This window comes from Drosophila erecta, unplaced genomic scaffold (assembly GCF_003286155.1).
Source record: "Drosophila erecta strain 14021-0224.00,06,07 unplaced genomic scaffold, DereRS2 tig00000279-arrow-arrow-pilon, whole genome shotgun sequence".
NCBI classification, from domain to species: domain Eukaryota; kingdom Metazoa; phylum Arthropoda; class Insecta; order Diptera; family Drosophilidae; genus Drosophila; species Drosophila erecta.
Genome location: NW_020825216.1, coordinates 1283218 through 1311047, shown reverse-complemented (window position 1 = coordinate 1311047; position 27830 = coordinate 1283218). Strand labels below are relative to the sequence as shown.

General features: G+C 47.2%; 3 protein-coding genes across 4 annotated transcripts in view; all 3 read left to right on the top strand.

Moving 5' to 3' along the window:
* The first annotated feature begins 155 nt into the window (after positions 1 to 155).
* Positions 156 to 1891, top strand: LOC6551492 (tryptophan 2,3-dioxygenase). Its single transcript, XM_001977151.3, has 6 exons — positions 156 to 299; positions 370 to 530; positions 586 to 719; positions 774 to 1380; positions 1480 to 1573; positions 1665 to 1891. Exons 1-6 carry the CDS (start codon positions 274 to 276, stop codon positions 1780 to 1782), a joined length of 1140 nt encoding a protein of 379 aa, XP_001977187.1. The 5' UTR covers positions 156 to 273; the 3' UTR covers positions 1783 to 1891.
* A 1602-nt stretch (positions 1892 to 3493) lies between these two features.
* LOC6551518 (poly(U)-specific endoribonuclease homolog) lies at positions 3494 to 5787 on the top strand. Its single transcript, XM_001977150.3, has 4 exons — positions 3494 to 3722; positions 3803 to 4850; positions 4911 to 5340; positions 5465 to 5787. The coding sequence occupies exons 1-4, from the start codon at positions 3656 to 3658 to the stop codon at positions 5696 to 5698; spliced, it is 1779 nt and encodes a 592-aa protein (XP_001977186.1). The 5' UTR covers positions 3494 to 3655; the 3' UTR covers positions 5699 to 5787.
* Positions 5788 to 7012: 1225 nt separating this feature from the next.
* LOC6551517 (unconventional myosin-XV) overlaps positions 7013 to 27830 on the top strand; it is a 30950-nt gene continuing 10132 nt past the window's right edge. Inside the window, exons 1-4 of one of the 2 annotated variants that reach the window (XM_026983037.1) lie at positions 7013 to 7635; positions 14840 to 15141; positions 17616 to 17888; positions 17972 to 24892. In XM_026983037.1, coding sequence (XP_026838838.1) covers positions 15016 to 15141; positions 17616 to 17888; positions 17972 to 24892 — 7320 coding nt within the window. In that variant the 5' untranslated portion in view covers positions 7013 to 7635; positions 14840 to 15015. The remainder of the gene's footprint in view (positions 7636 to 14839; positions 15142 to 17615; positions 17889 to 17971; positions 24893 to 27830) is intronic. The other variant, XM_001977149.3, reaches the window with a different exon arrangement.

Below are 27830 nucleotides of genomic sequence, written 5' to 3'. Positions count from 1 at the left end.
CTGCTTGGGCATTTCTCATTGAACTGTACTGTAGACTCCCTGCCATTCAGGAATGTATATGTTGTGGGCACCGCACTTTCACCTCCAGGGATTGATAATTCCCAGCCTATCTGCCAGTGCCCATCGCTCAGATCGTCTGCTGTGCAATCAGTCGGAACTGGAGCTCTCACTTCGCCTTGTTATCGGTTCGCTGGGGTCTCATCTTCGGTCCGCTGGCGGAGATCAGTTTGCCAGCATCCGCCGCTCGAGGAGTCACGATCTGAGCTGAGCACCATGAGCTGTCCCTATGCAGGAAACGGGTGAGCACCAGCACGTGCTGTCCATAAATGCCATTCGATCATCAGTTCTCATCAATCCGAACCCATTCAGAAACGATCACGATGATTCGGCGGTGCCATTGACCACGGAAGTGGGCAAAATCTATGGAGAGTACCTGATGCTGGACAAGCTGCTGGATGCCCAGTGTATGCTCTCCGAGGAGGACAAGCGACCTGTGCACGACGAGCATCTGTTCATCATCACGCACCAGGGTGAGTAGGATTGGAGCTAGATGCACTCAATGATATTTATGTACATGCTCCACAGCCTACGAGCTTTGGTTCAAGCAGATCATCTTCGAGTTCGACTCCATACGGGACATGTTGGATGCAGAGGTCATCGATGAAACCAAGACGCTGGAGATTGTCAAGCGACTGAACCGAGTGGTTCTGATTCTAAAAGTGGGTTCTTTCTGGAACTACTAGCAACATTGTTTTATAACTTCATTTACACAGCTCCTGGTGGACCAAGTGCCCATTTTGGAGACCATGACCCCGCTAGACTTCATGGACTTTCGCAAGTATCTGGCCCCCGCATCCGGCTTCCAGTCGCTGCAGTTCCGATTGATCGAGAATAAGTTGGGCGTGCTGACAGAGCAGCGGGTGAGATACAACCAGAAGTACTCGGATGTGTTTAGCGACGAGGAGGCGCGCAACTCGATCCGCAACTCGGAGAAAGATCCCTCACTACTGGAGCTAGTGCAGCGCTGGCTGGAGAGGACACCTGGTCTGGAGGAGAGTGGCTTCAACTTCTGGGCCAAGTTCCAGGAGAGCGTCGATCGATTTCTGGAGGCACAGGTGCAGAGCGCCATGATGGAGCCCGTGGAGAAGGCGAAAAACTACCGCCTAATGGACATCGAGAAGCGACGCGAGGTGTACCGCTCCATCTTCGATCCGGCGGTGCATGATGCACTGGTGCGACGTGGGGATCGCCGGTTCAGCCATCGAGCGCTCCAGGGCGCCATCATGATCACCTTCTACAGGGATGAGCCTAGGTTCAGCCAGCCCCACCAGCTGCTCACCCTGCTGATGGACATAGACTCGTTAATAACCAAGTGGAGGTGTAAGTACTGCATGTTTTTTTCATCATACATTCATTTATTCCATGGCTGCATGGTAAATACTTCAATTCTTAACCAACTACTTTCTATTCCCGCTGCAGACAATCACGTGATCATGGTGCAACGCATGATTGGATCCCAGCAGCTGGGCACTGGTGGCTCATCCGGATATCAATACCTGCGCTCCACTCTCAGGTGATCATCGCAGATATAAATATACACATATATACGTTCGATCGGGGATCAGTGAACTCCAACTGCTCTTCTCCCCTTGCTTTGGTTTCAGTGATCGCTACAAGGTGTTTCTGGATCTGTTCAACCTGTCCACTTTCCTGATTCCCCGCGAGGCGATTCCACCGCTGGACGAGACCATTCGCAGGAAACTGGTCCACAAAAGTGTCTGACAATCGGCAGAGGATCCCATTGGTCAGCGATTGGCTATGAATTGTTTGTTCCACCTACTGTTTCTCGTTTTGGTGTAATAAAGTACTTGTTTTAGTCTTCGTTATTTCATGTGCTGTGCTCATTCCTTAGTTGACCTGGCAATAAGTTGTATCTCTAGAATCAACAGTAACTTAGCATACTCTATGGGAATGTGAGTCAGCAGCCTGAAAGTAGACCATAGATATTCTGGTTGTCTTTTAATGGTATAAGGTAAATTCACTTACAAAATGCCTTTCTAAGCAAGAAGTTTCGAAAACGATTAAGACTGGGGCTACAACCATTTGTGCAATAACAATTATAACAATTATTTCATAATACAATACAATTTTCAGAAACCAAAACGAGTTCCCGGAATTATAATGGCCTGTTTTATTATTTTATCACATTACCAAATTCGAAACATTAATAGCTGCATATGCAGTTTAATCCATATAATAACATGTTTAGGACCTCCATTGTTTAACGATCAGAACCCGAAATGCCTTGTCATTTATTTTTTACCCCACTTTAAAAGCACATTAATCATACCAAATCTTAACAATTGAATGGCTAGCATTTTAAATAGATCATAGGTACATTTGTATGTAGGTTGCTTGTCGTCTTGGCAGCGTTCAAGTTTTGCAATGGGGATTTGGAGAGCTTTCCAAGTCGACTATCGCTGTTTGCTCAAATAGAGCACACAAAACATAACCTTTGTCAATGGCCTTTCCCTCGCCGATAAGCCTCAGATTTAAGCACTGAGTTTTCAGTTTCATTATTATTTATTAGAACGGGATGGCGAGCCGCTCCACTCCGCTCCCTCCTTCACGAGCAGTGTAATTAATTGGGTTTTGTGCAATGGGCAGGGGAATGGAATCGGCATCCGTATAGAGTCGTCTTCCAGGGGAGCGGCAAGGAAGGGAACCAGAACAGAGCAGAACAATACTGAGTTCCAAGGCATTATGTAAGCCCAATTCGCTTTAATCACTTACGTGAGCCATTTCCGAAGGCAAATACAATTTCGGACTGCCCCTCATTTGCTTAGATGCCTGCGACTATTTTTGTCCGGCCCGGTCAGGTCAGGTCGGTTCGGTTCTTCTTTGTCTGACAATTAGAGCTCTGCCCAGGTAATTATGGACCATAACCCTCGATCAGCCCCTGCAGCAGGTCCCTTCAGAACTCGGCATCGCAACTGGTCGACTACTTTTTGGTGGTCCAGCTCTGAAGACTGAAATGTGCATCAAATGATTGCACAAAGTATATTACTATATTTTTTGTACCTATATTCTTGTTGTTCATATCTGTAATGGCTTAATTATACTCTAAAATCCTACAAAAGTAATTTCTTTAACTGCATGCGAAGTACTTCACTTATTTTGATAGTGTTTAGAATATTTCCCCACCCTGTGATGTTAAGATACAATATTCTGATGTACAGATTCTTCACTTAATAAATATATATATGAAAAAAACTGACTGCGAAGCCTTTTGGCATTCAGGAAGTCATAAATTTCTGTTAATTCATCCTTGTTAAATATTTATACTTAAGATTTGGTATTTATTGACATAAGCACAGTATTCAATGTTGCCAGAACTAAAATAGCCCACTGAAATGGCTGTAGGGTACCTGTGTAGAGGCAAAACCCACGCCGTAAGCTCATTAATAAATCCAACAACAACATCGGCGACAGCAGCAACATCAGCTGCGATCGCAAAGATCAGGCGAATGGCGAACTGGAGTCTCTGGCCAGTCAGTCGCTTGCCGAGTCTCCGTTCAGCTGGTCGAGTTGCTGGTTCCGAAATCGAAGTATAAATCGTAGTACGTCAAGGCAAAGTGCTAATAAATCGAGCAAAATGCGCTGCCTGGCATTGAGCGCAGTGTTTTTGTGCCTGGCTCTCGCCGGGCACTTTCATTTGTCAGGTAGGCGAAATGGGGAATTTTGGGCGAGTTTGGGCAACAGGTAGTCATAACTTTATATTCCGAACCATAATCCCCGCCAGATGCGTACAAGAACGAGGTACAGATCACACCGGATCCGTTAGATGCGCTGGAGACGACGACCAAGAAGTCGAGCTGGTTTGGTGGATTCAAGAAGTTCTTTGGCAGCGATGGCAGTACCACTACCACCAGCACGTTTGCTCCGCCGGTGGTCACCACTCCGAAATCGGTGTTGGTGACACCCACGGCAGCCAACAAGCCACCGCCGCTGGTCATCTCGCATGCTCCACTGATGCCATTGGGACCGCGACCGGATACACCGGGATCCTCACCCTTTGGAGCGTCCCACAATCCGCAGACGCCGCCCCAGTGGCCATCGAGCACCAGAGCAACGCCATCGCAGCCATCGCAGCCATCGCAGCCATCACAGCAGCCACCACTGCCTGGCTTCGCCTCCTATCGGCCACAGAAACCGCAGCCGAACAGCTACGACCTCAGCTACGGTGGCGGACCACAGCCAGCGGCGGGAACTGGTCGTCCTGGCTTCGGACTGGGCATTAGCGGCACTACGACCACCAGCACCACCACGACCACAGCGAAGCCCATCACCAGCACCATAGGTAAGACACCGCAGCAGAAGGAGGATTTCCCGGCGCTGCCAGGACCTCGAAGGCCATCGCAAAAGGAGGACTTCCCGGCTCTGCCCGCGCCCAAAACGCCGCCAGGCTCGCCAACGCCCACACCGGGATCTCCTTCGGCTTGGCAATCGCCGTTGCCAACGCCCCAGCATCCCGTGCATCCTCCCACCAAGGCTACATCAGCGGCCACGCCTACGCCCACACCATCGCCTTCGTTCTCTTCCTCGGTAACGCCCACTCCCGCCCACGGAGTGTCGGTGGGACCACACAAGGTCGGTGGTGGGGGTGGGCACACGACCACTGTGCGACCCGGCTTCCAGTCGTCGGGCAACTCGGTGGCCACTGATGACGAGATCCGCCAGCTGACGGAGCAACTGTACACCAAAGAAAGCAACAGCCAGATCGAGAACATTCGGGTGAATCTGCAGGGACGCACGCGTTCCATCGATAGCGCCGATGAGGCACCCAATCCGTGAGTAAATCATAGATACAAGAATATCCCTCAAATCCTGTCGTTAACTTTTCTCCAAAGACTTTTGACTGTGGAGCCGAAAGCTCTGGAATCCCCGACGATCGCCAAGATGCGGCTGCTGTTCAACAACTACGAGCTGGACACCCATGTGAACGAGCATGTGACCCCCAACGAGCGCAAGGAGGAGAACGACTTCCTGGACGCCGTGATGGCCACGCCGGTAATGCGTCAGGCCATGCTCTTCCTGCAGCAGAAGGGACTGGTCAGTCCCGATCCGAAGACCCACCGCGATCTCGTCAAGGAGCTCTGGTTCACACAGTACTCTCGCGGTCAGGGCAAGATCGGCAGCTCCGGTTTCGAGCACGTCTTTGTCCACGAGGTGAAGGACGGCACCATCATCGGGTTCCACAACTGGGTCTATATTGGCGATGAGGAAAAGGAGGGTCGCTTTGACTACAAGGGATATTTGAAGGAGCAGGATATTGGCACGGTAAGTGTTGCTTCGAGTCGGATGTCCTTGATATCTTTAGGGATACTAGTATCACATCTGAAATTGTGCAGGGCAATCCGAAACTAATATAAATAAGTGAAATTCATTTTGGAATCCTTTGCAGAAGGGCAAGATCGTCAAGATCCGTTTCTCGCATCAGGGACTGAACAAGCCAGTGAACACAATGTTCGTGGGCACCTCCCCGGAACTGGAGCTCGCCCTGTACACCGTGTGCTTCCAGCTACGGCCGGATCGCACCTGTTCAGTGTCCTTGGGCAATAGCAAGTTCGGCATCGTCACCTATTCGTGGCGCTACCGGGGAAAGAACCTCATTGGCAGTGCCTATCCGGAGATTTAAGGCAGCGATCAACTATCGTGCCTCTCGTAGTCAACGTAGAATTTTTTTTTCTGTCGCTTTAATAAATAAAGTTAATATGTGAAAATTATAATTTATTACTTTTCATTTAAAAAATTATAATTTATTACTTTTCATTTCAAATACGCGGGCCTTTCAATCAGTTCGCTGCACTGCTTACAAAGCTATCGATGTCAATATAGCTATCGAATCTGTTCATTTCTTTTGTTTCATAGTAGCCAGCTTCGCTTCTAATAACAAAGCCGGTTATAAAATATAATTCGTATTTATATAACTATCTGAAATGTGACCCCATTTATTTTACCAAAACATGCAAAAATATTTTGAAATATTTAGTATTTTTGGAAATATTATCAAATTGGTCACACTGCCGGCAATTAAAAAATGAACTTGGGTGAGATGAAAAACCTGTTTTCAGCCGGAAAGCGCGGCTCTTTGTTAGTTTTTGAGCTCTCTCTCGCTTAGAGTTGTCAAACGTATTTTAAATATCGTACACAGTATGGTAGTTTTCTATTAACAAAAATGGTCACAACACCAAATAAAATAACTGTTTTGTCCAGATAAAATACAGATTAAACTAAATTAGTCTAATTAGTCAGTTTTGGACACCATATGTTTTTACCAATTTCTGCATTTTTGATAATTACCAAGATTTCCGAAAGGTGGTCCAAAATTCAAGTTTTCAGTCTTGAAGTCAGCTTGGTGGGAAATTTTGTGACGAAATCAACGAGGTATGGCATTTCACTTTTGGACAACTACTTTTAATGCTATCGTAAAATTAGTGATAATTTTTATCGAAAAAAAATCATAAAAAAAATTTTGTCAAAAATCGGATATTTTCAAACGGGGTTTTCGCCATAACTTAGCCAAAAAAGAAGGCACAGCTAAAATGAAGACTGTTTTGTGCTGCTAATAAACCCAGCTAACTATGCCTATCACCAATTTTATCATTTTCGGAAAACCAAATTTTAACAAATTTTCACATTTTTTATAAGGGGTACCCCCATCAAAATTTGCGAAAAATGGCAAAAAATTAGAATTTCCATTTTTGAATACAGGTCGATAGGAAATTTTGTTACGAATTCAACGGGGTATGACATTCTAGTTTTGGACTACTATTTTTGTTGCTATCGCAAAAATAGTGGTTATTTTAATCGAAAAAAATCATAAAAAAAATTTTGTCAAAAATCTGATATTTTCAAACTAACTGACTGCGTAACTTTGACAACGATCGCACCTATAAATATCAATAGGTGTATGCCATTGACAACCCTGCAGTTGCACTCTCTCGCTTTCTCGTTCGCTCGCTCTTTTGTCGTTCTCTCTCTGTCGGCAACAAGTGATCTAAGTTGACCGTAGTTCCATTGGACTTCCAGTGGTTTCGGCCATTTCAGTTGCTGTTTGACTGCCGGAGGAGTTTGTTGAGCATTTTTTTTGGTGCGCGGCGTGCCACGGATTGTAACCATAATTATACAAATACCTACATATGTACATACTGAGCGGTCAAATTAAGTTTTGTTTTTTTTTTTCGTTACCCAACTCGCAAGTGCCGTGCAATTATTTGTTCTAATTTTGTTCACCGAAATTCAAAAGCGTCGACACTTTTTGACAAACAACGCAACAAGCAAATCGGCGTAAAATAGAAAAAAATATTAAGAATCACAAACAACGAAGCAGCGAGAAAGAGGGAAGAAAAGAGAAGAGAGTATCAGAAGACACTGCGGATGAAATGTAGTAGAATTCTTCCTCTTCTAATGTTCTGTGTGCGGTGACGAAGTGACGCCAAAAGAAACCGAGAGAAGACAGAAGGGGGGCAAGGAGAAAGACAGCAGAAGAAAGAGCTCAAAAAACATAAAACACAAACTCACACGCTGGCAGAACAGAACGGTTATCTGAAACGCAAGGCAACAACAAAGCAAGTAAGTCACGCTCAAAAGAGAGAGCGAGAGAGAGCGAAAATAGCAGTAACCTTTTTCTCACTCTCTCGGAATTCAAATCAGAATCTGAATCTTGGCCTAAAACAACAACAATAATAGCAGAAGAATTTCCAATTAAACCAGGATTGCCAGGCGCCATAAAAATATCATTTTATTTGAACTATTTGATTGGTATTGTCGACATAAAATCAAAATCCTCGAGGTTCTAAAAAATCAGATTTTCTAATAGAGTTTGTTTGGAAATTGTTTAAAAGCGTCGCCGCTTCAGATTTTGTAAATTCTATAACTATCTTCGAGCTAACTAGGTTTCCTATGTATATCCTAAAGAATTCAAATAAGTAGAGTTCCTATATAGCGGATCTGTTGTACTTTTTTTTAATATACCGGAATGTACTGAAACACAAATATATCACATTCTTTCGGCTTTAGAAATCATTTATAATCTGACAAGAGCTTAGGAATATCTAAAGCTATACAGAGTTATAAACTCAGAAATAGTGAATGGATTTGTTACTTGTAGAATGTTGAAAACTCCCCAATGAAATTATCCACGCTTATTGCCCAAAAAAATATTCACAATCAGCCAGTCAATTAATCAGACTGCCCAATGTCAATGCCAATAGCAACAATGAGTTCTCTGAGTTTGAGCCACCTCCATCATGGCTAATTATAGAGGTAATAAACATTCGGTATTGCGGTGAGCTCATCGAAGATGCATTCGATTTCCAGCCAATTGCACGTGTGCAACTATGAATCTTTTGGATTTGGATTCGGATTCGGATTCTTTCGGGCTCACCTGAGGTCCAGATGCCAACAGATAGACCTGTTCTCGTCTCCAAAGGCGATCGATTTCAATTTGTGTAACGGCACCTGGGCAGCCCCATCCTCCGATTTTCCGATTCTCGATCCGATGCAGTTGCATAAGCTGGTCCTAACGGTACTCGGGTGGTTCTTGATGCCATATTTCGGTTTCTTTTTTAACGATCCCTACGATCGGTTCGTCTCGTTTCGTTTTGTATCGCTTTTTGGCTTTGGCTTTCGTTTGGTTTCGATCGGCGACGTTTTGGCAAATCATGGCAAGCCAAAAGAAGCCAAGAACGCTGCGCTGCCAACGGTATACGATCGCAAACAGTTAGGCGTGCAAAAAGCCAGAAAAAATAAAGGAAAAAATCGACGCAAATGCTATAAAACAAAAAAAATTGGTGGTGGAGCAAAAGAAAACTGGTTCCGGCCATCGAAGAATGCCGCAGTGGCCACTTGGCCAGGTCCGAATGTCTCTGTGTGTTGGAGTATATCCCTGTGTGCGTGTGCTTGTGTTGTTGTATGCGTGCCACTTCCGTACAACAACGCCCTGACCCCCCACCTCCCCCATTTTATTCCCCTTCTTAGTTGGCCTCTCTCCCGAGTTCGCGTTCGTTGCCTGAGTCTTTTGTTTTCCCAGCTCTTTGCCGTGTTTTCTTATCGCTGGTATAGTTTTATACCCTGGCGGAGGGTGATTTTATTAGGGTTCCACCATTGCACCGCCAAAAGGGTCAGCGTTAAGAATTTATCAAGGTCTTTGGCCAAAAGCCATAGTTCAGTGATTTTATGGGAGAACGATTTTTGAACGGGTTTTATATGCTACCATGTGACTGGAGCATTGCTCAGCTTGAAACGATTCAATAAACGATTCTTATTATTAGGGAAACTTTGAGAAATCAGTATTTAAGCCCTTTGACTGCCAATCGGCTAACAAGAGTATCTGGTATTCCTAGAGCAAACTTTTCCCACTTTGCTATCGATAATTTTTTTTGCTTTTCGCTTTCGTGCTCATTTTCATGCTGGGGACGCTGGCAAAGAAAAAAGCGAGCCACAGCCACAAATGCTAAAAATGCATAACAAAAGCCAAAGCAAACACCACCACCGATGCCAGCTCACACAATCACTCACATTCATGCTAATGCGACAAAGATGTTAATTGACTTTTACTTTATTTAAACAAAATAGTCACAGCCAACACAGGCAACAACAAAAACGATCTCCGATCTCCATTGAGTGAAATTTTTTAATTTACGTTTTTTATTAATTTATTTTCGTGCGGTTTTCGCGGCGAATTCCCGCATATTCGTCATCATCTTGGACAGATACTTCTTTTGTTGTCGTCATCGATTTCGTTTTTTGGTCGAAACCCTACACACTGTTATTAAGTTTTAATCGATTTGGATGATGCGATAATTGGAGGCATCAAAAATCAATTTCGCCTGGGAACTTTTGCTTAGTTTTAACTTAATGAAATCGAAAATACAGTGCTTAAATTTTGTGAGCTATGTTTTGAGAAAGTCGCGTAATGGATGTTAAGCACTTGAACTTTATGGGTATGCCTAAATGATTGTATTTTCGGTGCACATTTTAAAAATGGGCTGCCAAAACAAAATTTGTTTTCATATATTTCTATATTTACTAGTTTTGGTATACAGCTTTTGGGTTTTTGTGTTATCTGTTCCTTGGCAACGAAATGTTGCGAGTAAATTTATTTGACTACCAAACCAATATCTTTTAACCTACATACACATATGCCGCCCATGGAGTCAAAGCCCCATCTTTGGCGGCGGCACCTCCTTAAGATTTGCTTTTGAAGTATTGCAGTACCTTTTTGGCCTCGAACCGCCTTGCCTCACATTCCGCAACGCCCCCAAGACGCAGCTGTTTCCCAGCTCCAGGGCGCCCACTTCCATTCGCCTCCGTAGTGGCACACCGAAAAAAAATCACAAAAAGCCAAAATCAAATTACAGCTACAGTAGCTTTGAAGTTCAAGTATCATATTCGAATAGAAGATGTATTTTATGATGTATTTTGATATGGTTATGAGGATATGAAATTGAATTGAGTTTAGGGGTATTTTTTCTCAGTGTATTCGGCGTCCCTTGTTGCAGCCACCAATGTTGCGGGTGCGGCAGCAACGCATAGTCGCAAAACGATTGCTAAAAACAAATCGAGCGGCACTCCTTCGGCTGACACCAACGATTTGATTCGATTTTAGTTGAGTTGAGTTGATTGTTAGAATACTTTATGCACCGCCACTTTCAATTGTCTCCGGCATAGACTTTTGAAAATTTCCCTTTTTGTTTTCTGCATGCATTAAGTTATCTGCTGTATTGTGGGCTTGTCTTTCTGTGTGTATGTGTGTGTTGTTTGTGATCGATGAGCAAAAGCTGGCAACATGGCGCGTTTTTTTGTTTTTTTTTCATTTTTACCAAAGGTTTATTGGCCTTTTGGCTTACTCTCTGCACGCGTCTGTGTGTGTCGCCATTTTAGCTCGAACTTGGCTTATACCATTTGGCTTGACTCTGGTTTTGGTTTTGGCCCTGGTGCTAGTGAAATCGTGCGCCGACTTCAACTTCTTGCTAAATATTTCTTCTTTCTACATAAAATTTTCTATTTGTCCAGCCCGAAAAAAAACGAACGAACGAACAGTGAACACCAGCAATAGCAGCAGCAGGGCAATTAAGCCGCTTACTGCAACAACAGCAAAATAATATATATGACTAGTCACTCCCTAGACAAGCCTAGTCAAGAGCGGTCAGTGCGTGCTGTTGTTGACTGTTTTTGGCCAAAGCTTTTAGCCAATAAGTCAAACTGTCAGTCAGCCAGTCGCAGCCAGACGTTGTTGACGTCGCCGTTGGGTTTAATTGAAATGGCAGGGCCCGGGTGGGGAATGGCAGATTTTTTTTCGAGCCCGGGACTGCAGTCCAAATTGAATTAGCCAGGTATTTTTAGCGAAGCCACAGGCCAGCGGATTGCAGATTATCGCGCGGATGTTCCCCCACGATTTTTAACCAGATACGGAGAGGTAATTTTCTGTAAGCCAGCTTGGTATGCCAGATCCACTTTGGGAATCTGTGTGAGTCCAGAAACCGAAAGCTTGGCGGCCATTAAATTGGATGTGGCCTTTTTGAGCCCATATCGTTCATCAGCTCCAGTTTATATGTATAATTTATTCTTGATTGAACATTTTTAAGTATTTAATGTAGATCTTGTCCCATCCCAAAGACATGTGGATTTAACAATAATTAGTTTTTCATTATCTTTATCTTTCAATCAACAATACACGCACCTAAAACGAAAGCAACTTGCATATCGAATAGCAATATACTTAAATGAAATAAAAACAGTAAACAATAAATAATGCATAATTGCTGCGAGCAAATAGCGAATGTGTTAAGTGGGTAACAAAAACGCAACTTGAAAGTAAACCGAAGTAAACCGAAATTAATTGCAGCTCGAATTGCAAATTGCAGTTCGTCAAACCGACTCAATTAAAACAAAATCGAAATCGTAAACGAAAACGTAAAATTAAACAGCCAGAGCCACATAATTAAAGATCGTATTTGGCTGTGCGTGTGCGAGATGTTGAGGTGTTGTTTAGATAAAACAACAAAGCCAAAAACACTCTATCGAGTTTCACTTCGTGGCAGCCAAAGCCGCACCTCCTGCCCCCGCTCCTTGATTTTCACCTGGCCACTTGTTTTTTAGGGCCATTCCAACTTCTCAGCTATGCCAAGAATGTATCAATACCCTCGAAACTACGAGAAACTAGATGCCGAGACACTGGAAACACATATTTTAGCCACGCATACACAAGCACAGCAACACCTGACTTATGCATAACTTAACATTTAAGCAGGTGCGGTCTGGCATTCATATATATGTGTGTGTGTGTGTGTCATAGCTGATAACAAATCATTTTAGAAATCGAACAAAACATCGCTTAAGAATCCGATTTTGTCTCATGGGAACGCTGTTGCTATAGAAATATTTTCCATGTCGCGATGGAAGTGACAAAAGTCTGTTATCCAACCTTGGAATTTGTTATTAATTTTGGGTTCTTAGTCACTGAAAAAGGAAAGACTTAGGCAACGAACTTGTGTAGCGTCTTGTTTTTTTTTTGTTTAATAATAATTCGAGTTAAAAGTTTTTTTTTCCTTTGTGCTGGAGTGCAGTCCTGGCACTGCAAAACAGAAGACTTAGGCAACAAACTTGTGTGATTTCCAAAAGTCTATTTGTTTTGCTCAGCTTTTCGGGTTAGCTTTGCTAAATCTGTTTTTCCTGTGAATACTTTAAATTAATATGTTGACCGAGAGATGAATCTCAATTCAAGTGCCTTCCATTGCGCAACTTCCGTTGGCAACTTGAAGTGCCCAACCCATGCCGCAAAAGCCTGGCTTCACTTATCCAACACTTAGTTGCAAATGAAATTCTTGTGATTGTTATTCCACATCGTTGGATATTTGCTCATTGATTACGAATACAAACACACACACGCACACACACTGTCGCACAATCATGATGTTAATGCCGAGGCTGTTGTTGCTATTTTCGTTTGCTGCCGTTTTGGCTTTGTTGCTGCCTTAGCATTAAACATGGACTGCAGGCAGCGACGTCTTAGCATTGGAATGCGGTCGAACCCGTAGCTAGCCAAGATTTTTGCTGGCTGCCTTAGTCATTGTTTTTGTTATTGTTACACAGTAGAAAATATTAATTAAGAAGCGATAATGTGGGCTCGAAGTGGCAATTAAATTGTATACAATTATACTGTATAGTAGATATTCTATATAATTAAGATTACTTATTATTTTGATATCAGTTTTTTTACATACTTCGCTCAGTGTATGGCATGTTGCCCCAAAAGCTGGACGGAAAGAGAGGGCTGGTGCGTACGTGTTGGCCTTATGAAGCGGCAAGCTGAATGAAAATGTCTGACGAAGTGTCAGCCTCCCTCCAGCCTTCTCGTCTCGAAAAACAAGTTCCTCTATTGACTCTGTTAATTCGTGAGCACTTGCCGGGCCAGTTGGCATCACACAGATTCGTTACTGGGCCAGGCCCAAACTTCAGTTCCAACTCCAGCTGCAAATCCACTTCCAGTTAACAAATCCAAATCCGATTGACTCACTTAAGCCACAACTGCATGAATCAATTCGAATCAAATCAAATTGAGACAACTTCACTCTCTTTCTGCCGTCGTTGTTTTATTTTCATTTGATGTTTCTGCTGTTTTGGGCATAAATATTTATGTCTGTGTGTGCTAAAGGCATTTGCCGCAAATCAGGTGAAAGTTTTGCCTGAGAAAAGGCAAAGGCAAAGGCAAAGCAACAACAACAGCATAACATTCTTTCCCAATTCTTTTTTTTCGGTCTTGCCGCATCTGCTTAATATTCTTTTGGCCAACCTACATATACACTCGGGGCTTTTTGGGCGTTCGCATTTCATATTTTACGATATTGCTTTTTTGGAAATTTCTTAATGAACTTGATTGTTTTATGCTTCTTTCGCTGGCGTTCCCTGTTTTTTTTTTGTAAACGATCATAATTTTAAACGCATTCTGGCATATTAATTGCTTTTAATAGGATCTTGTTGAGGTTGGTTTCGAACGGCCAATTGCGAATGCGAGTCATGTTTGAGCATTTGGATTTTATTTAATATTGCACTGCTTCTGGTGGAGATTGTTATCATAAAGTCGAAATAACGAACTACCTCGAGCACAGTGAACTCATTAAATATAATAATTAAATACTTGCATCTGTCTAACTGAGCTTGCCCTAAAGACTTTTTCAATTCCAATATGCAACGTTTAACTTTATCTCAGTGCAATGATGATCATTGAGATCTGTGGCTTAATCAATTTGGCACGTCCCTTCACTGCGTCTTCCAATTCGTGAATTTCTGTTTTATTTAATAAGTTTACTACCCTCGGATCTTTTGCAACGATGCAAACGTTGCTACTGTCATTGTTACCGCTTCACGACTTAGTAGTTTTTTTCTTTTTCCTCCGCCGTTGCATTTCATTGCACCTCGGTCTCGGTTGGCAAACATTTCCACAGAGACAAAATAATATATATATATACATCATACATAGATGCGAAGAAACGAAAAGTCGGTACTTTCATTAATAAAGCGGCCTTCGCGTCATTGACTGCGAACAGTCACCGCTGCTCACGATCAAAATCCCCATCAAAATCACACCGATGGGGTTGGGATACAAGTCTGATAAGCCGCCTGGGCAGCAATTTTATAATGCAAAAGAGCGAGGAATTTTATAGAAAGGCGGCGTAATTACACGAATTTTTTCCCGACCGCCCTAATTTTTGTGTGTTGAGAGAAAATTTGTAAATTGTACTTAGCAAATTCCCATTTCGTATATTTCTTGCAGCAATGAATCAACCGGTTTGAAGACCACATCCATTCCGCACCACTCCCATCAGCGAGCTTACCAGATCGTCAGCACTATAGAGGAAGCACAGGAGAAGTTCGGGAAAGTATCGTTTCCACACTGACCTGACCCCAGGATAGTGAGTCCAGAGCAGAGAACGCTAACCCACCGGAGCCATGGACTGGGCCGAGGGTGATCTGGTCTGGTTCGATCCGGGCATGGGACATCCCATTCCCGGCGAGATCCAGGAGGTGCACCGCGCTGCCCAGGTGATCGTTGTTCAGGCGCTCATCAAAGGCAAGGTGAGTAAATTACAATAAAATGTTATAAATTAGTCTTGGATTTCTAGTTAGATTTTTAGTTAGATTTCAATTTAGATTTCTAGTTAGATTTCTAGTTAGATTTTAATTTAGATTTCTAGTTAGATTTCTAGTTAGATTTCTATTTATATTACTATTTAGATTTCTTTTTAGATTTCTATTCTATTTAGATTTATTTTGTCCGTGGAACCATTTCTCCCAGTGCATTTTCGCACCCTCTGTAAAAAGGTGCGAGTTTGCACCATCGTCTCGTTTTTGGTTCGGTTTCCGTAGCCCACTGTTTGAATTTTCAATTTGTTTTCGGTTTCGACGTGGCCCCTGAATGCTTTTCACTATTTTCACCCGACATGAACTGTTTGCCAGACTGTTTATATTTATTTATTTCGGTTTCCATGCGCTGCCCTCGAGTGTTTAGCAGGTTGGGCTCTTTTTGGGGTCTCGGAATTTATGGAATGTGCTCACTTGGATTTATGTGCCGATTTGCTGTGCAGCCATGGAGCAAACAAAACACAAACAGTGTGTTGCAGCGGAACCTTTTGCCCAATTGCATTTCTTTTCGGCCATCGGCACGCGTGCTCACTGTACAGTGGACTGTACCACCTGTGCAACGCACCTAATTGCAGCTGCCAGCGGCAGCGTTTCCTTTTTCCTTTCTGCCACTCGCTGCAATTATGAGATGTGGAGCTGCTGAGCTGGCGGCATCAAGATTGAGAACTCACGGCAATTAGTTTCAAGTCGTCGACTGGCGGCACAGTGGAACAAAATTCGAATTACTTTGTGTGATAAAATGAAATTTGTTTAATCCCAGGCTGAGAAACTTATTGGGTCTCTAAGTAGGAAAGGGTGTGCCCATGTCCAAACAGTCGACTTTTAGCTCCCTTGATGTTAAAAGTGAAAATCAAAGCTTGTGGATAACCTTTGTAGACACTCTTTATGCGTAGAAAAACATTTGGCAAATGACTGATTTCACTGCTTAAAAATGCGCTTATTTTGCAGCAGCAAAATGTTTTTTTTATTATTTTAGGTGCGAGCAGAAAGCAAATGGGCACTTAAAAAGCACTCGGCGTGTTTTATTTTGCAAATAGCAGGTGCATTTCAAAAGACTAGCCTTACCGAAACCGAACTTCCTCTATGCTTTTATTGTTCTCTCTCTTACCAAATATGACCACTTTTGCGCTTTGGTCAAAACTCGTAATGTTTGGTCTAGCGGTACCAGAATCAGAAAAACCTGCCACATGTGATTCGCATCCTGTTGCAAGAAGAACCAGTTGGTAGCACATGTGTTGCTTGGGTTCGGCTGCTGGGACCAGGGGAGTCCGCTTCTAAAGGCGGAATCGTGGAAGTGGACCAATTATCGGCCAGTGCATTTTGCCTCCTGGAACCAAATAAAACAGTTTCTTGGATCTGCGAGATTTTTTACTGCTCGTATAAATTAAATGCTGATTACTTGAATTTATGTAGGTTTTTTCCTCGACGTATCTATCAGTAGTTCTAGTTGGTAAACTGTAATTGTTGTCCTAGTGACAAGGATTAGATCCCTTTTATTATACTATGTTTTAAATGATAAGTTTCTGAAAAGCATTTTTTTAGTTATCATTTGAGGAACAATCGGTACAATCCCTCCCTCAATTGACACACATAATGTGGTACTGTCATTGATACGCACACCGATTGATATGAATGGGGAAGTTGCCGAGGCGAATGCATTCCCAGCGATCCGAAGAAGATATTTCACGGCATTGTTTTGACCGGCTATCAGATGACCATATCCCCTGCCCCACACGAAGCTCCTGCAAGCTGAAGAGTGGAGCCCAAAGATTCGAGACTGAAGACTGGAAGACGTGCCCAAGAACCCATCAAGCCACCGAACTTGAACTGGTTGGCCCTCTCTTTTCCCGGGGAGAAAGTCCCACACACTGGCCCCTAATTGAATGGCCATCGAAGACTGCATCAATATCAATGCGATCGGGTGTCTTCTTTCTTTCCTTCTTTCTCCACTTCTTTGCTTTCCTCTCCGCTTCTCCGCCTCCCTCCACTTGCGTATTATTATTTTTTTGTGGCGTTCTGGTGGCCCACACTACTAAGTAGTCGGTAGCTAGAGGAGTGTCATCTGGTCTGGCCGGGTTCGAAGTGATCCGGTCTGCTATAACCATGCAACCCATACCCATACCCATACCCATACTGAAACCCCATCCTCCATCGTTTTTGAAGAACGTGTTTGGATGCAGCGAAAACCGTTTTAGAAACGTTTGGGGAAATTGTGGCAATGAAGCCGCCAGATTCCGATTCCTTTCAGTTGCATTCGAGACCTCGGCCACAAGAGTCTTTTGTGATACTAGTTCTTGATCTTTTAATCTCGCTGTGGATTGGCGTGTTGGGCCTATTTTGTGGCCCAGAATCGAGTTCGTTGGGGGAACCGTGGGAGTTGAGACCCATAGAGCGGGGTTCGTCCATAGATGCGCATCGTACGTTTCCATTTGGAGCCGTGGCAACGCGGCGGCGGAGGATCGGTGACTCCCAGTCCTGCCCAGTCGCCCTCACTGGCACTCCTCTCGCCGCACGTGCTGCGTCGTCAGCGTCCCGCCAGCCTCGAGGATTTCGAGGATCTTCCCAATCTGTCGGCCAAACATCCGGCTCTGCCCGCCAGTCGCCTGCGACGCCTCAAGTGTCGATATCCCCAGGTGGTCAAGCGACTGTCCACGCTCTGCAGCGATGTGATAGCACGCCATGTGAGAGATGTGTTCCATGGGGTTTCTTAGCCATAAGGTTCATTTTGCTTTAAGTGTTGCTAAACTCACTTCTTCGATTGCAGCCACAAACATTCGCGCTGCAACCAGGAGAGGGCAGCCTGCGTGCTCGCCAGGATCTGGGCAGCAGCGGTGTGGAGGACATGACCCTGCTGGACGATCTGCACGAGGCGTCGCTGCTGTGGAACCTTCGCCTGCGTTACGACAAGGGTCTGATCTACACATTCGCCGGCAGCATCCTGATCGCGGTGAATCCCTACAAGATGTTCCCAGATGCCTATGGCTTGGAGGTGGCCAAGCAGTATGCCGGCCGACCACTGGGATCCCTGCCGCCGCATCTGTTCGCCATCGGAGCGGCCGCGCATGCAGCACTACCATCACCGCAGGTGGTGGTCATCTCCGGAGAGAGTGGCTCTGGCAAAACGGAATCCACTAAGCTGGTGATGCAGTACCTGGCGGCCGTGGTGCCCGGCGGTGGATCCGCCTCGGCAGTCATCACCGAGCAGATCCTGGAGGCTGCTCCGCTGCTGGAGGCCTTTGGCAATGCCCGCACCGCTCGGAACGACAATAGTTCGCGGTTCGGAAAGTATCTGGAGGTGTACTTCAAGAGCGGCGCCATCGTGGGCGCCAAGATTACGCAGTACCTGCTGGAGAAGTCGCGTATCGTTACGCAGGCGCCGGGCGAACGCAACTACCACGTGTTCTACGAACTCCTAGGCGGACTGTCCGAAACGGAGCGATCCAAGTACGGTCTGCTGGAGGCGGACAAGTACTTCTATCTGAACCAGGGCGCCACCGACTGCGCCAGTGGCCGAGTGGACTGGGAGTCCCTGCAAGGAGCCATGCAGGTTCTCGGCGTCTCCGAGGGCGAGCGAGAGGGCATCGTGCGTGTCCTGGCGGCCGTACTTCATCTGGGAAATGTCTACTTCCATCGCCGGCAATTGAGGCACGGACAGGAGGGCGTGGAGGTCGGCTCCGATGCAGAGATCAAGTGGGCCGCCCACCTGCTGCACATTAGTGCGGAGGGACTGCATCGGGCATTGACCAGTCGCACCACCGAAGCTCGAGCGGAACGGCTGCACACGCCACTGGGCATCGATCAGGCATTGGATGCCCGAGACGCCTTCGCCAAGGCTCTCTACGCGGGACTCTTCAATTGGCTGGTCTCTCGCATCAACTCCATTGTGCAGAAGGGCGGCACCCACGATGCCCACCGCATCAGCATCCTGGACATCTTCGGGTTCGAGGATTTGGCGGAGAACAGCTTTGAGCAGCTGTGCATCAACTATGCCAACGAGAACCTGCAGCTGTACTTCAATAAGCATGTCTTCAAGCTGGAGCAGGCGGAGTATGCCCGCGAGCGTCTGGAGTGGACTCCGCTGGCCTGGGACGACAATCTGCCCGTGATCCATCTGCTGGCCAAGAAGCCGGTGGGAATTTGCCACCTGCTAGACGACGAATCCAATTTCCCGCGTGCCACCGATCTGAGTTTCCTGGAGAAGTGCCACTACAACCATGCGCTCAGCGAGCTATACGCTCGTCCGCGGATCGGTGCCCAGGAGTTTGGGGTGACCCACTATGCGGGACAGGTGTGGTACTGCGTGGACGGCTTCCTGGACAAGAATCGCGATGCGCTGAGGGGTGACGTACTGGAGCTTTTGGCCTCCAGCCGCTTGCCCCTGGTGGGCGAGTTGACCAAGCAGCTGCGTGCCCAGAGAGACGCCGGAAAGACTCTGCCAAAGGGCAGCAATGGAAGATTCGTCACGATGAAGCCGCGCACACCAACGGTAGCAGCCCGATTTGCGGACTCACTGCAGCAGCTGCTCCAATCGATGGGCAGGTGTCATCCCTGGTTCGTCCGCTGCATCAAGCCGAATCAGGAGAAGCACGCCCTCCGCATGGATATGCCGTGTGTGCTGCAGCAACTTCGATACTTGGGCATGCTGGACACCATTCAGATCCGGCAGCGTGGCTATCCGGTGCGCTTGCGCTTCCAGCACTTTGTGGAGCGCTATCGTCATCTGCTGCCATCGCCTCTGGCCAGAGGCACGCCCTACCGGGAGCTGTGCCGAGCTCTGCTGGAGGCCATGCCGCGAACTGGCGTGGAAGGTCCGGACTATCAGTTGGGAGCCACAAGGGTTTTCCTGCGCGAGGCGCTCCATCGGGCGCTCGAAAGTGGACGTACAGAGCGCCTGCGCCGGGCGGCGGTCAGTGTCCAGCGGCATGTGCGTGGCATGCTTGTCCGCCGGCAGCTGGCGCGGCGCCAGGCGGCCGCCACCCGTCTCCAGTCCCGCTGGCGAGGTCAGAGGGCACAGCAGCGCTACGAGCGGCTGCGCAAGGGAGCGCTCACTGCCCAACGACTGTGGCGAGGACGTCAGGCCAGGAGAAGGGTGCAACAACTGCGGTCCGATCACCGACGCAGGCAGGAGGCCCGGGAGGCAGCTCAGCGAGCTCGCGAGGCACGGGAGGCCAAGCAGGCCGTCCTGGAGAGAAGCCAGCTGAGCTACCTGGACATACCGGCCGAATTGGCATTCATCTACTCCAAGCTGCAGGGCTGGTCACCGCCGCACGGCGATCGCCATCTGGTCAAGGTACTGGGCACTGTGCCCGGTCCGCCGTCGTCGGCAGTTCAACTGCCCGAGGACCTGGGTCAGTTCTCCTTCGGAAAGTTCAGCAGCGTCTACTGCAATGGCTTGAGATTGCAGCCGCGGAGGGAGCCCATCACTGCTCCCCTGCTGACCAGAGCTGCCTCGAGGGATCAAGACTTCCAGGATGCACTGGCCGTGTTTAAGCTCATCCTGCGCTGGAGCAACGATAAGGCGCTGGAGGGCGCCAAGGAAAAGCTATTGGCCGACTACATAGTGCACAAGGCTCTGAGCTCCAGAGGACTGCGGGATGAGATCCTGGTGCAGTTGTGCAACCAAGTACATGGCCTGCCGCCCAGCTCCACGGAGGCAACTCGACTGTGGCAACTTTTGGGGCAGTGTCTGTGCTGCTTCCAGCCCAGTGCCGCCTTCAGCAAGTATCTGATGCGATTCGTGGACGACGAGGCTCCGGAGTCACTGCGTCCGCTTCTTCTGCGCCAGTTGCTCCGCCAGCAGGGCGGTGGCTCATCGAGCGGCGCTTTGGGTGGTGGCGCCTGTCGAAGCTTCGTGCCCGCCTGGCTGGAGTGGCGTGCCTGGACGAGGGGATGCGACATGGCACTACCGCTTACTCTGCCCGATGAGGCCAGTCAAACGGTGGCCGTCGATTCGTGGACCAGTTGCGAGGAGGCCGCAGCCTTAGCTGTTTCCTCTTTGGGCGTGGCCAGTCGTGGCTGGACCCTGGTGCTGGATGATGGCCAGCAGCTCACCGACAGCTGTGGACTGGACTATGTGATGGATTTGATTGCGGAGAAGGAGCTGTGCCCCGCTTTTCCCGCGCCCAGAAGCGATCTATTGCGTTCCGGCGCCAAGTTTGCCAGAACCACTTTGCCGGATGCTGTTAAACGTCCAGCGGTTCCGCCACCAGCGCCACCCACTTCCAGTGGCAAGGAGGATGTTCCGCGGGAGCGAAGGAGCAGCAGGGAGCTGCTCTCCAGAAGCTCGGCGCTCAATGAACGCTACTTTGAACGTGAGCCCAGCCCGGGACCGGGTCAGGGATCGAGTCCAAGTCAGGCCAAGTCGCGTTCCAAGTCACTGGACGACCTGCTCGCCGGGGATATTGTTCCCGTGCCAACGGATTGCGATTCCCAGGAGCCGCTGCACACACTGGGTCTCTCGGAGAGTCGCCTGAACGACCGCTACCACTCGGCGGAGCGGCTGGCTCCAGTCGGCAAGGACACGGGTCCGCGCTATCAGAAGTCCCAGCACGCAGGACGCCGATCCCACGCTGCCTCGCATGGCTCGCACTCCAGTAAATATGCAGACAAGGCCGAGTACGCGACCAGATCCTCGGCCATGTCCGATACGAGTGAGGCTCCATCGCTGGCTTCCCATGTGAGGAGGGTAAGGGTGCCATCGCAGGCATCCGACGTGGATCAGTTCCTGGACGATCTATTCAGTCCAGTGCTGGATGGTTCCTTGGATGAGCTGTCTGATGCCAGATCCTTGGCAGCGAGCATCCGCGGTGGCTGCTATGAGCTGGAAAATGAAGAGGAATCGGAATCGGAGATCGATGACTTGGATGAGTACATCAACGACATATTCCAGCCGATACCACTGGTTGGGAGCTTGGACAAGCTGGCCAGCAAGGACCAGTTGGCGGTTATCATTAAGGGTGGACGAGCGGCCAGTAATCCCGAGGAGAGGCATGAGGAATCGGAAATCGAGGACCTAGATGACTACATTAATGAGCTCTTTGAACCTATTCCAGTAGCCGAGGCACTGGACAAACTGACCAGCAAGGAGCAGCTAGCAGCTAGCATCCGCGGAGGCGGCAGCCCAGACAGTAATGGAGCCGATCCGCTGCTCCACCAGCTGATGCAGCTACCCGGCGAGACGGAGTCGGGTCCAGCGCTGTATCAGCAGCAGGTGCAGCGCGCCTTCCTGCAGTCGGCGATGGCCCAGAACCTGCAGATCCAGCAGCAGCTGCTGGCCCAGAACCAAGCTCTCCAGACGCTGCTCAGTCAGCAGGCGGCAGCGGCGGCAGCCAACAACTCCACCTCGCCGCCACCGGCTCCTCCGATCTTGAGCAGCCTGTCCATCTCGCCACCGCCACCGCAATCGCCCATGCGCCTGAAGGCCACCCGGAGTAGCTTGGTAGTGATGGAGTCATTGCAGCCACCGCCACCACCACCACCGCCGCCAATGCCGCCGCCGCTGGAGTGCAAGGATCCCTCGGAGACGCGGCACTTCCTGGATCCCTACGGCAGGGCCAAGACCGTGCGGATCGGCAAGTGGCGCTGGCCGCCGCCCCAGGATGAGCCCCAGTTCCAGACCGAGGAGGACTTCTTCGCCTTCAAAATGCGCCAGCACCAGCGCAAGACGACGCCACAGGCTCAGCATCACCAGATGACCAGCAATGGCGGGCTGATGGAGTCAGGTCCTGGAGCACGTGGTGCCTCGGCCACGGCCATCGAGTGGGAGGAGTTCGAGATCGAGAGTCCCACGCCGCCGCCCATGAGTGGCCAGCTAATGAGGAGCAGCATCCGACTGGAGACCACCACGACGACAACCACGTCGGCGGTGAGTAACAGGGACAGGGACCGCGATGCCCAGGATGCGGGACAGCCGATGCAGAGTGTGGTCACCACTAAGCTGGCCAAGAAAAGCTTCGAGATCGGAGCGGACCGTCCGCCGCCGGGCAGTGTGGGCAAGCTCAAGCTCAGTTCCGAGATGCGTCAGCGGCTGGAGCAAGTAACTGCTGGCCATTCGGTGAGATCAACCGTTTCCACCAAGTCGGAGCAAAGAGCTCCGGCCAAGCTGGAGGACACGCGGAAGCTAATGCTGCAGCAGCAGCTGGGTGGACTCTTTGCCAGCGTGACTGGTGGAAATTCTGGCCCTGGTGGAGTAGTCGATTCCCATGCCACGGTGCGCACACAGATCGAGCGGATGGAGGGCAAGCTATCGCCGCCACCGGCACCGCCGTCGGGCGGCTGGCCGGGAGTGCTGCTGCCGCCGGCTCCAAGTGTGCCGGCGCCGCCGCCACCTATCAGACCGCCCACAATGGCGCCACCCGCGCCGCCGCCGGCGCCGCAGAGTCCGCCGACGGCTAGGAGTCCCGAACCGGAACCCGACTATCGCACCTCGAGCAGTCAGGTGGTCAAGGAGCATGTGCCCGCCTTCATTCAGCGCCAGGAGCGCGACACATTCGGTGCAGTGCGTCAGCAGCAGATGATCAGCAGCCACCATCTGCATCTGGAGGACCATTCGGCCTCCTCCTCGCCGGCGGTGGCTGCCTGGGAGCAGGCGGAGCGGGAGAGATCCCGCAGCCGAAGCAGGAGTCGCGATCGGGAGGATTACTCGGAGTCGGTGTGGGATAGGGCGGAGGTGGAGGGACCCGCCTCCGGCAGTGGCAGCGAAAAGGAGCGCGAAAAGCGGGAGCGTGAACGCGAGCGTCTCTACGAGATCCGTCAAGTGGAGCGGGAGCGGGAAAGCCATAAGGTCTACCAGCCGGCGCCGCCGCGTGTGATCCAGGCCAGCATGGACACCACCGGCGGCCATCGCAGGGAGGACCGCGCCGGCGGCTTGGCCACCTTCCGCACCCACATGGCCCAGAAGTACGAGCACGAGCGGAAGCGCAAGAGCTCGGCCAGCTCCGGGATGCGCGAGGAGCTGGACTCGATGCACATGACCACGCCGCCGCCCGTTATTGTGCCGGCTCCGGTGCCGCCGCCCTCATCGACCAGCCCGGGATTGGGCGTGGTCTCCGGCGTGCTGATGGGATCGGGCTCAGTGGGCAGCAGCGCCTGCCTGACCTACAACCGGGTGCCGTGGAAGCTGCGCGTGCGCAAGGAGGTCTTCCAGCCCCATGAGCCCATCGGTCCTCCGGTGGCGCTGGACCTGCTCTTCGCCCAGGTGCTGGGCGATGTCTTCGGGGTGACTCCCTGCCTGCGGATTACGCCGCAGGAGAAGAGCTCCGCCCTGAACATGCTGCACGGGCATGGCGTGAGTGTGGACACGCTCTCCAATCGAAATGGATCGGGAGCCGGCGGTGGAGGAAATGGAGGACAGGTGCGTGCCCTGGTCAAGCGGCATCTGGTGGACATGGCTCGCGATTGGCCCCTGTATTTTGCACGACTGTTCGCCGTACAAGGAGCACCCCTCTATCCCGACGTCAGCATCATGGGCGTCTCCCACAGTGGACTCTACCTGGCTCGTCGCGATGCCGACTACCTGATCGTGGTGCAGGCCATCTCCTTTGGCGAAATCCAGAGTGCTGTCACCCTGCCGCGTCCTGCTGCACTGCAGCTCAATCTTAGGAATGGAAAGCACCTGGCACTCCATGCAGCCCGCGCCGCCGCCATCCAGTCGATGGTCACCAGTTTTGTCCAGGAATTCCGCAAGGTGAGTGCGATTTATTCAGCAGACATCTTATGGAATACTTACGAATCTGTAAGATATTTTGTAGTTCATATTATTTGTTTTTTGCCAACCAAAAGTATGCAAGAAATATTTCTCAATCATTCACAAGTTTTCAGCATTCAAAGCTCGCAAAACAAGCTCGGATGTTTGAAAGTTGGCAGCAAGAATTATATTTGCTACGATATATATATTATATATGCATTATTTCCTTTCAAATCGAACACAACAAAAAGGCTTATCATTATCACATAAATACATATTTTTTATGAACATAAGGTCTATTGTTATTTGCTAATTGACTTCAGCAGATACATATGTTGACATTGATAGTTATAGATAAATCATAGAAATAATGTCTTGCACCAATTGCAAATTTTGGCATAGCAATTATTTTGTACACCACTTATTTTGTATGCCACTTTACTTCACGTAAATAGAAAAATAATTGCATTAATTGCGTGAATAATTGCAGGCATCGGTCATTATAACGTGGCCTTAATGAAACTGCTAATGTTTTTACGGCCTCAAGATAATAATATGGCAGCTGGGCAATTTCAAAGTGTTACTTTTATATCGCGCAGACAAAGCTATAATATCACCTCAAGCATAAAAACGATTGACTTTGAAGACCAGTATCGCATGTTATGATGCCTCTAAATGTTATAATTTTTTCAATAGGCTTGGAGCCATATTTTCCGCTCAGAAATAATCTGTATGTTAAACGTAAAAATTTAAAAGATGGTCTGAGGATTTTTTTTAGAAGGTTTCAATCTTTCGCAAATTTTCAGTTCTTTTTTTTATAAAAAGTATTCAGTATTTTTGCGATACCAATAAAAGTAGTTGTCCAAACCTAGAATGTCATACCCCGTTGAATTCGTTACAAAATTTCCTATCGACCTGTATTCAAAAATGGAAATTCTAATTTTTTGCCATTTTTCGCAAATTTTGATGGGGGTACCCCTTATAAAAAATGTGAAAATTTGTTAAAATTTGATTTTCCGAAAATCATAAAAGTAGTGATAGACATAGTTAGCTGGGTTTATTACCAGCACAAAACAGTCTTCATTTTAGCTGTGCCTTCTTTTTTGGCCAAGTTATGGCGAAAACCCCGTTTGAAAAATATCCGATATTTGACAAAATTTTTTTTTCGATTTTTTTTGATAAAAATAATCAATTTTTTTGCGATAGCAATAAAAGTAGTTGTCCAAACCTAGAATGTCATACCCCGTTGAATTCGTAACAAAATTTCCTATCGACCTGTATTCAAAAATGGAAATTCTAATTTTTTGCCATTTTTCGCAAATTTTGATGGGGGTACCCCTTATAAAAAATGTGAAAAATTGTTAAAATTTTATTTCCCGAAAATCATAAAAGTAGTGATAGGCATAGTTAGCTGGGTTTATTAGCAGCACAAAACAGTCTTCATTTTAGCTGTGCCTTCTTTTTTGGCTAAGTTATGGCGAAAACCCCGATTGAAAATATCCGATTTCTGACAACAAATTTTTTTTTCGATTTTTTTTTGATAAAAATAATCAGTTTTTTTGCGATAGCAATAAAAATAGTTGTCCAAACCTAGAATGTCATACCCCGTTGAATTCGTAACAAAATTTCCTATCGACCTGTATTCAAAATTAAAAATTCTAATTTTTTGCCATTTTTCGCAAATTTTGATGGGGGTACCCCTTATAAAAAATGTGAAAAATTGTTAAAATTTGATTTCTCGAAAATCATAAAAGTAGTGATGGGCATAGTTAGCTGGGTTTATTAGCAGCACAAAACAGTCTGCATTTTAGCTGTAACTTCTTTTTTGGCAAAGTTATGGCGAAAACCCCGATTGAAAATATCTGATTTTTGACAACATTTTTTTTATGATTTTTTTTCGTTAAAAATAATCAGAATTTTTGCGATAGCAATAAAAGTAGTTGTCCAAAACTAGAATGTCATACCCCGTTGAATTCGTAACAAAATTTCCTATCGACCTGTATTCAAAAATGGAAATTCTAATTTTTTGCCATTTTTCGCAAATTTTGATGGGGGTACCCCTTATAAAAAATGTGAAAAATTGTTAAAATTTTATTTCCCGAAAATCATAAAAGTAGTGATAGGCATAGTTAGCTGGGTTTATTAGCAGCACAAAACAGTCTTCATTTTAGCTGTGCCTTCTTTTTTGGCTAAGTTATGGCGAAAACCCCGATTGAAAATATCCGATTTCTGACAACATTTTTTTTTCGTTAAAAATAATCAGAATTTTTGCGATAGCAATAAAAGTAGTTGTCCAAAACTAGAATGTCATACCCCGTTGAATTCGTAACAAAATTTCCTATCGACCTGTATTCAAAAATGGAAATTCTAATTTTTTGCCATTTTTCGCAAATTTTGATGTTTTTTTGAAAATCATAAAAGAGTGATGAAGAAGCTGTTATGAAAAATTCCCCATTTAAACAAATGTCTAAAAGTAATGAGTTTAAGTCAGCTATGTCCTTGGTCGCATGTCTTTGCTGTAGGAATTTTTATATTGGAAGTTATCTGGTTCGGTTTTCTTTTCGGCCGCCTTGAAGCTCAGTGGGTCTCAGTGGCTCCAGCGAGATTCCAGCGCCATATAAGCATGATCTGCGCATGGTTGATATTCATAGTTGGCGCACGTCTATCACTCGAATGGAGCTCCAGTGTAGTGCTTGCTTTTCTTTTCTCTTTTTGTTTGACACTTGAAACGGGTATGCACTTTTCGCCAATCAAAGTTAAAGGAGATGTTGGTAAGCAATTTTCCAATTTCTTTATAAATATTTGACGAAATCATTAATTACGCCACTCATTGAAACGTTTATTTGAAGTGCATTTTGTGTGTAATTTTAATTAAATAAAATAAATATATGGCTTGATGCCCCTTTAGTCATTCTAAAATCTAAAATGCTAAGCTAGG

Coding starts and splice junctions, on each gene's coding strand:
- LOC6551518 (XM_001977150.3), top strand. CDS start 3,656: ATGCGCTGCCTGGCATTGAGCGCAGTGTTTTTGTGCCTGGCTCTCGCC. Junction 4,851..4,910: donor GCCGATGAGGCACCCAATCC/GTGAGTAAATCA, acceptor TTTTCTCCAAAG/ACTTTTGACTGTGGAGCCGA. Junction 5,341..5,464: donor AGGAGCAGGATATTGGCACG/GTAAGTGTTGCT, acceptor AATCCTTTGCAG/AAGGGCAAGATCGTCAAGAT.
- LOC6551492 (XM_001977151.3), top strand. CDS start 274: ATGAGCTGTCCCTATGCAGGAAACGG. Junction 300..369: donor TGTCCCTATGCAGGAAACGG/GTGAGCACCAGC, acceptor GAACCCATTCAG/AAACGATCACGATGATTCGG. Junction 531..585: donor GTTCATCATCACGCACCAGG/GTGAGTAGGATT, acceptor CATGCTCCACAG/CCTACGAGCTTTGGTTCAAG.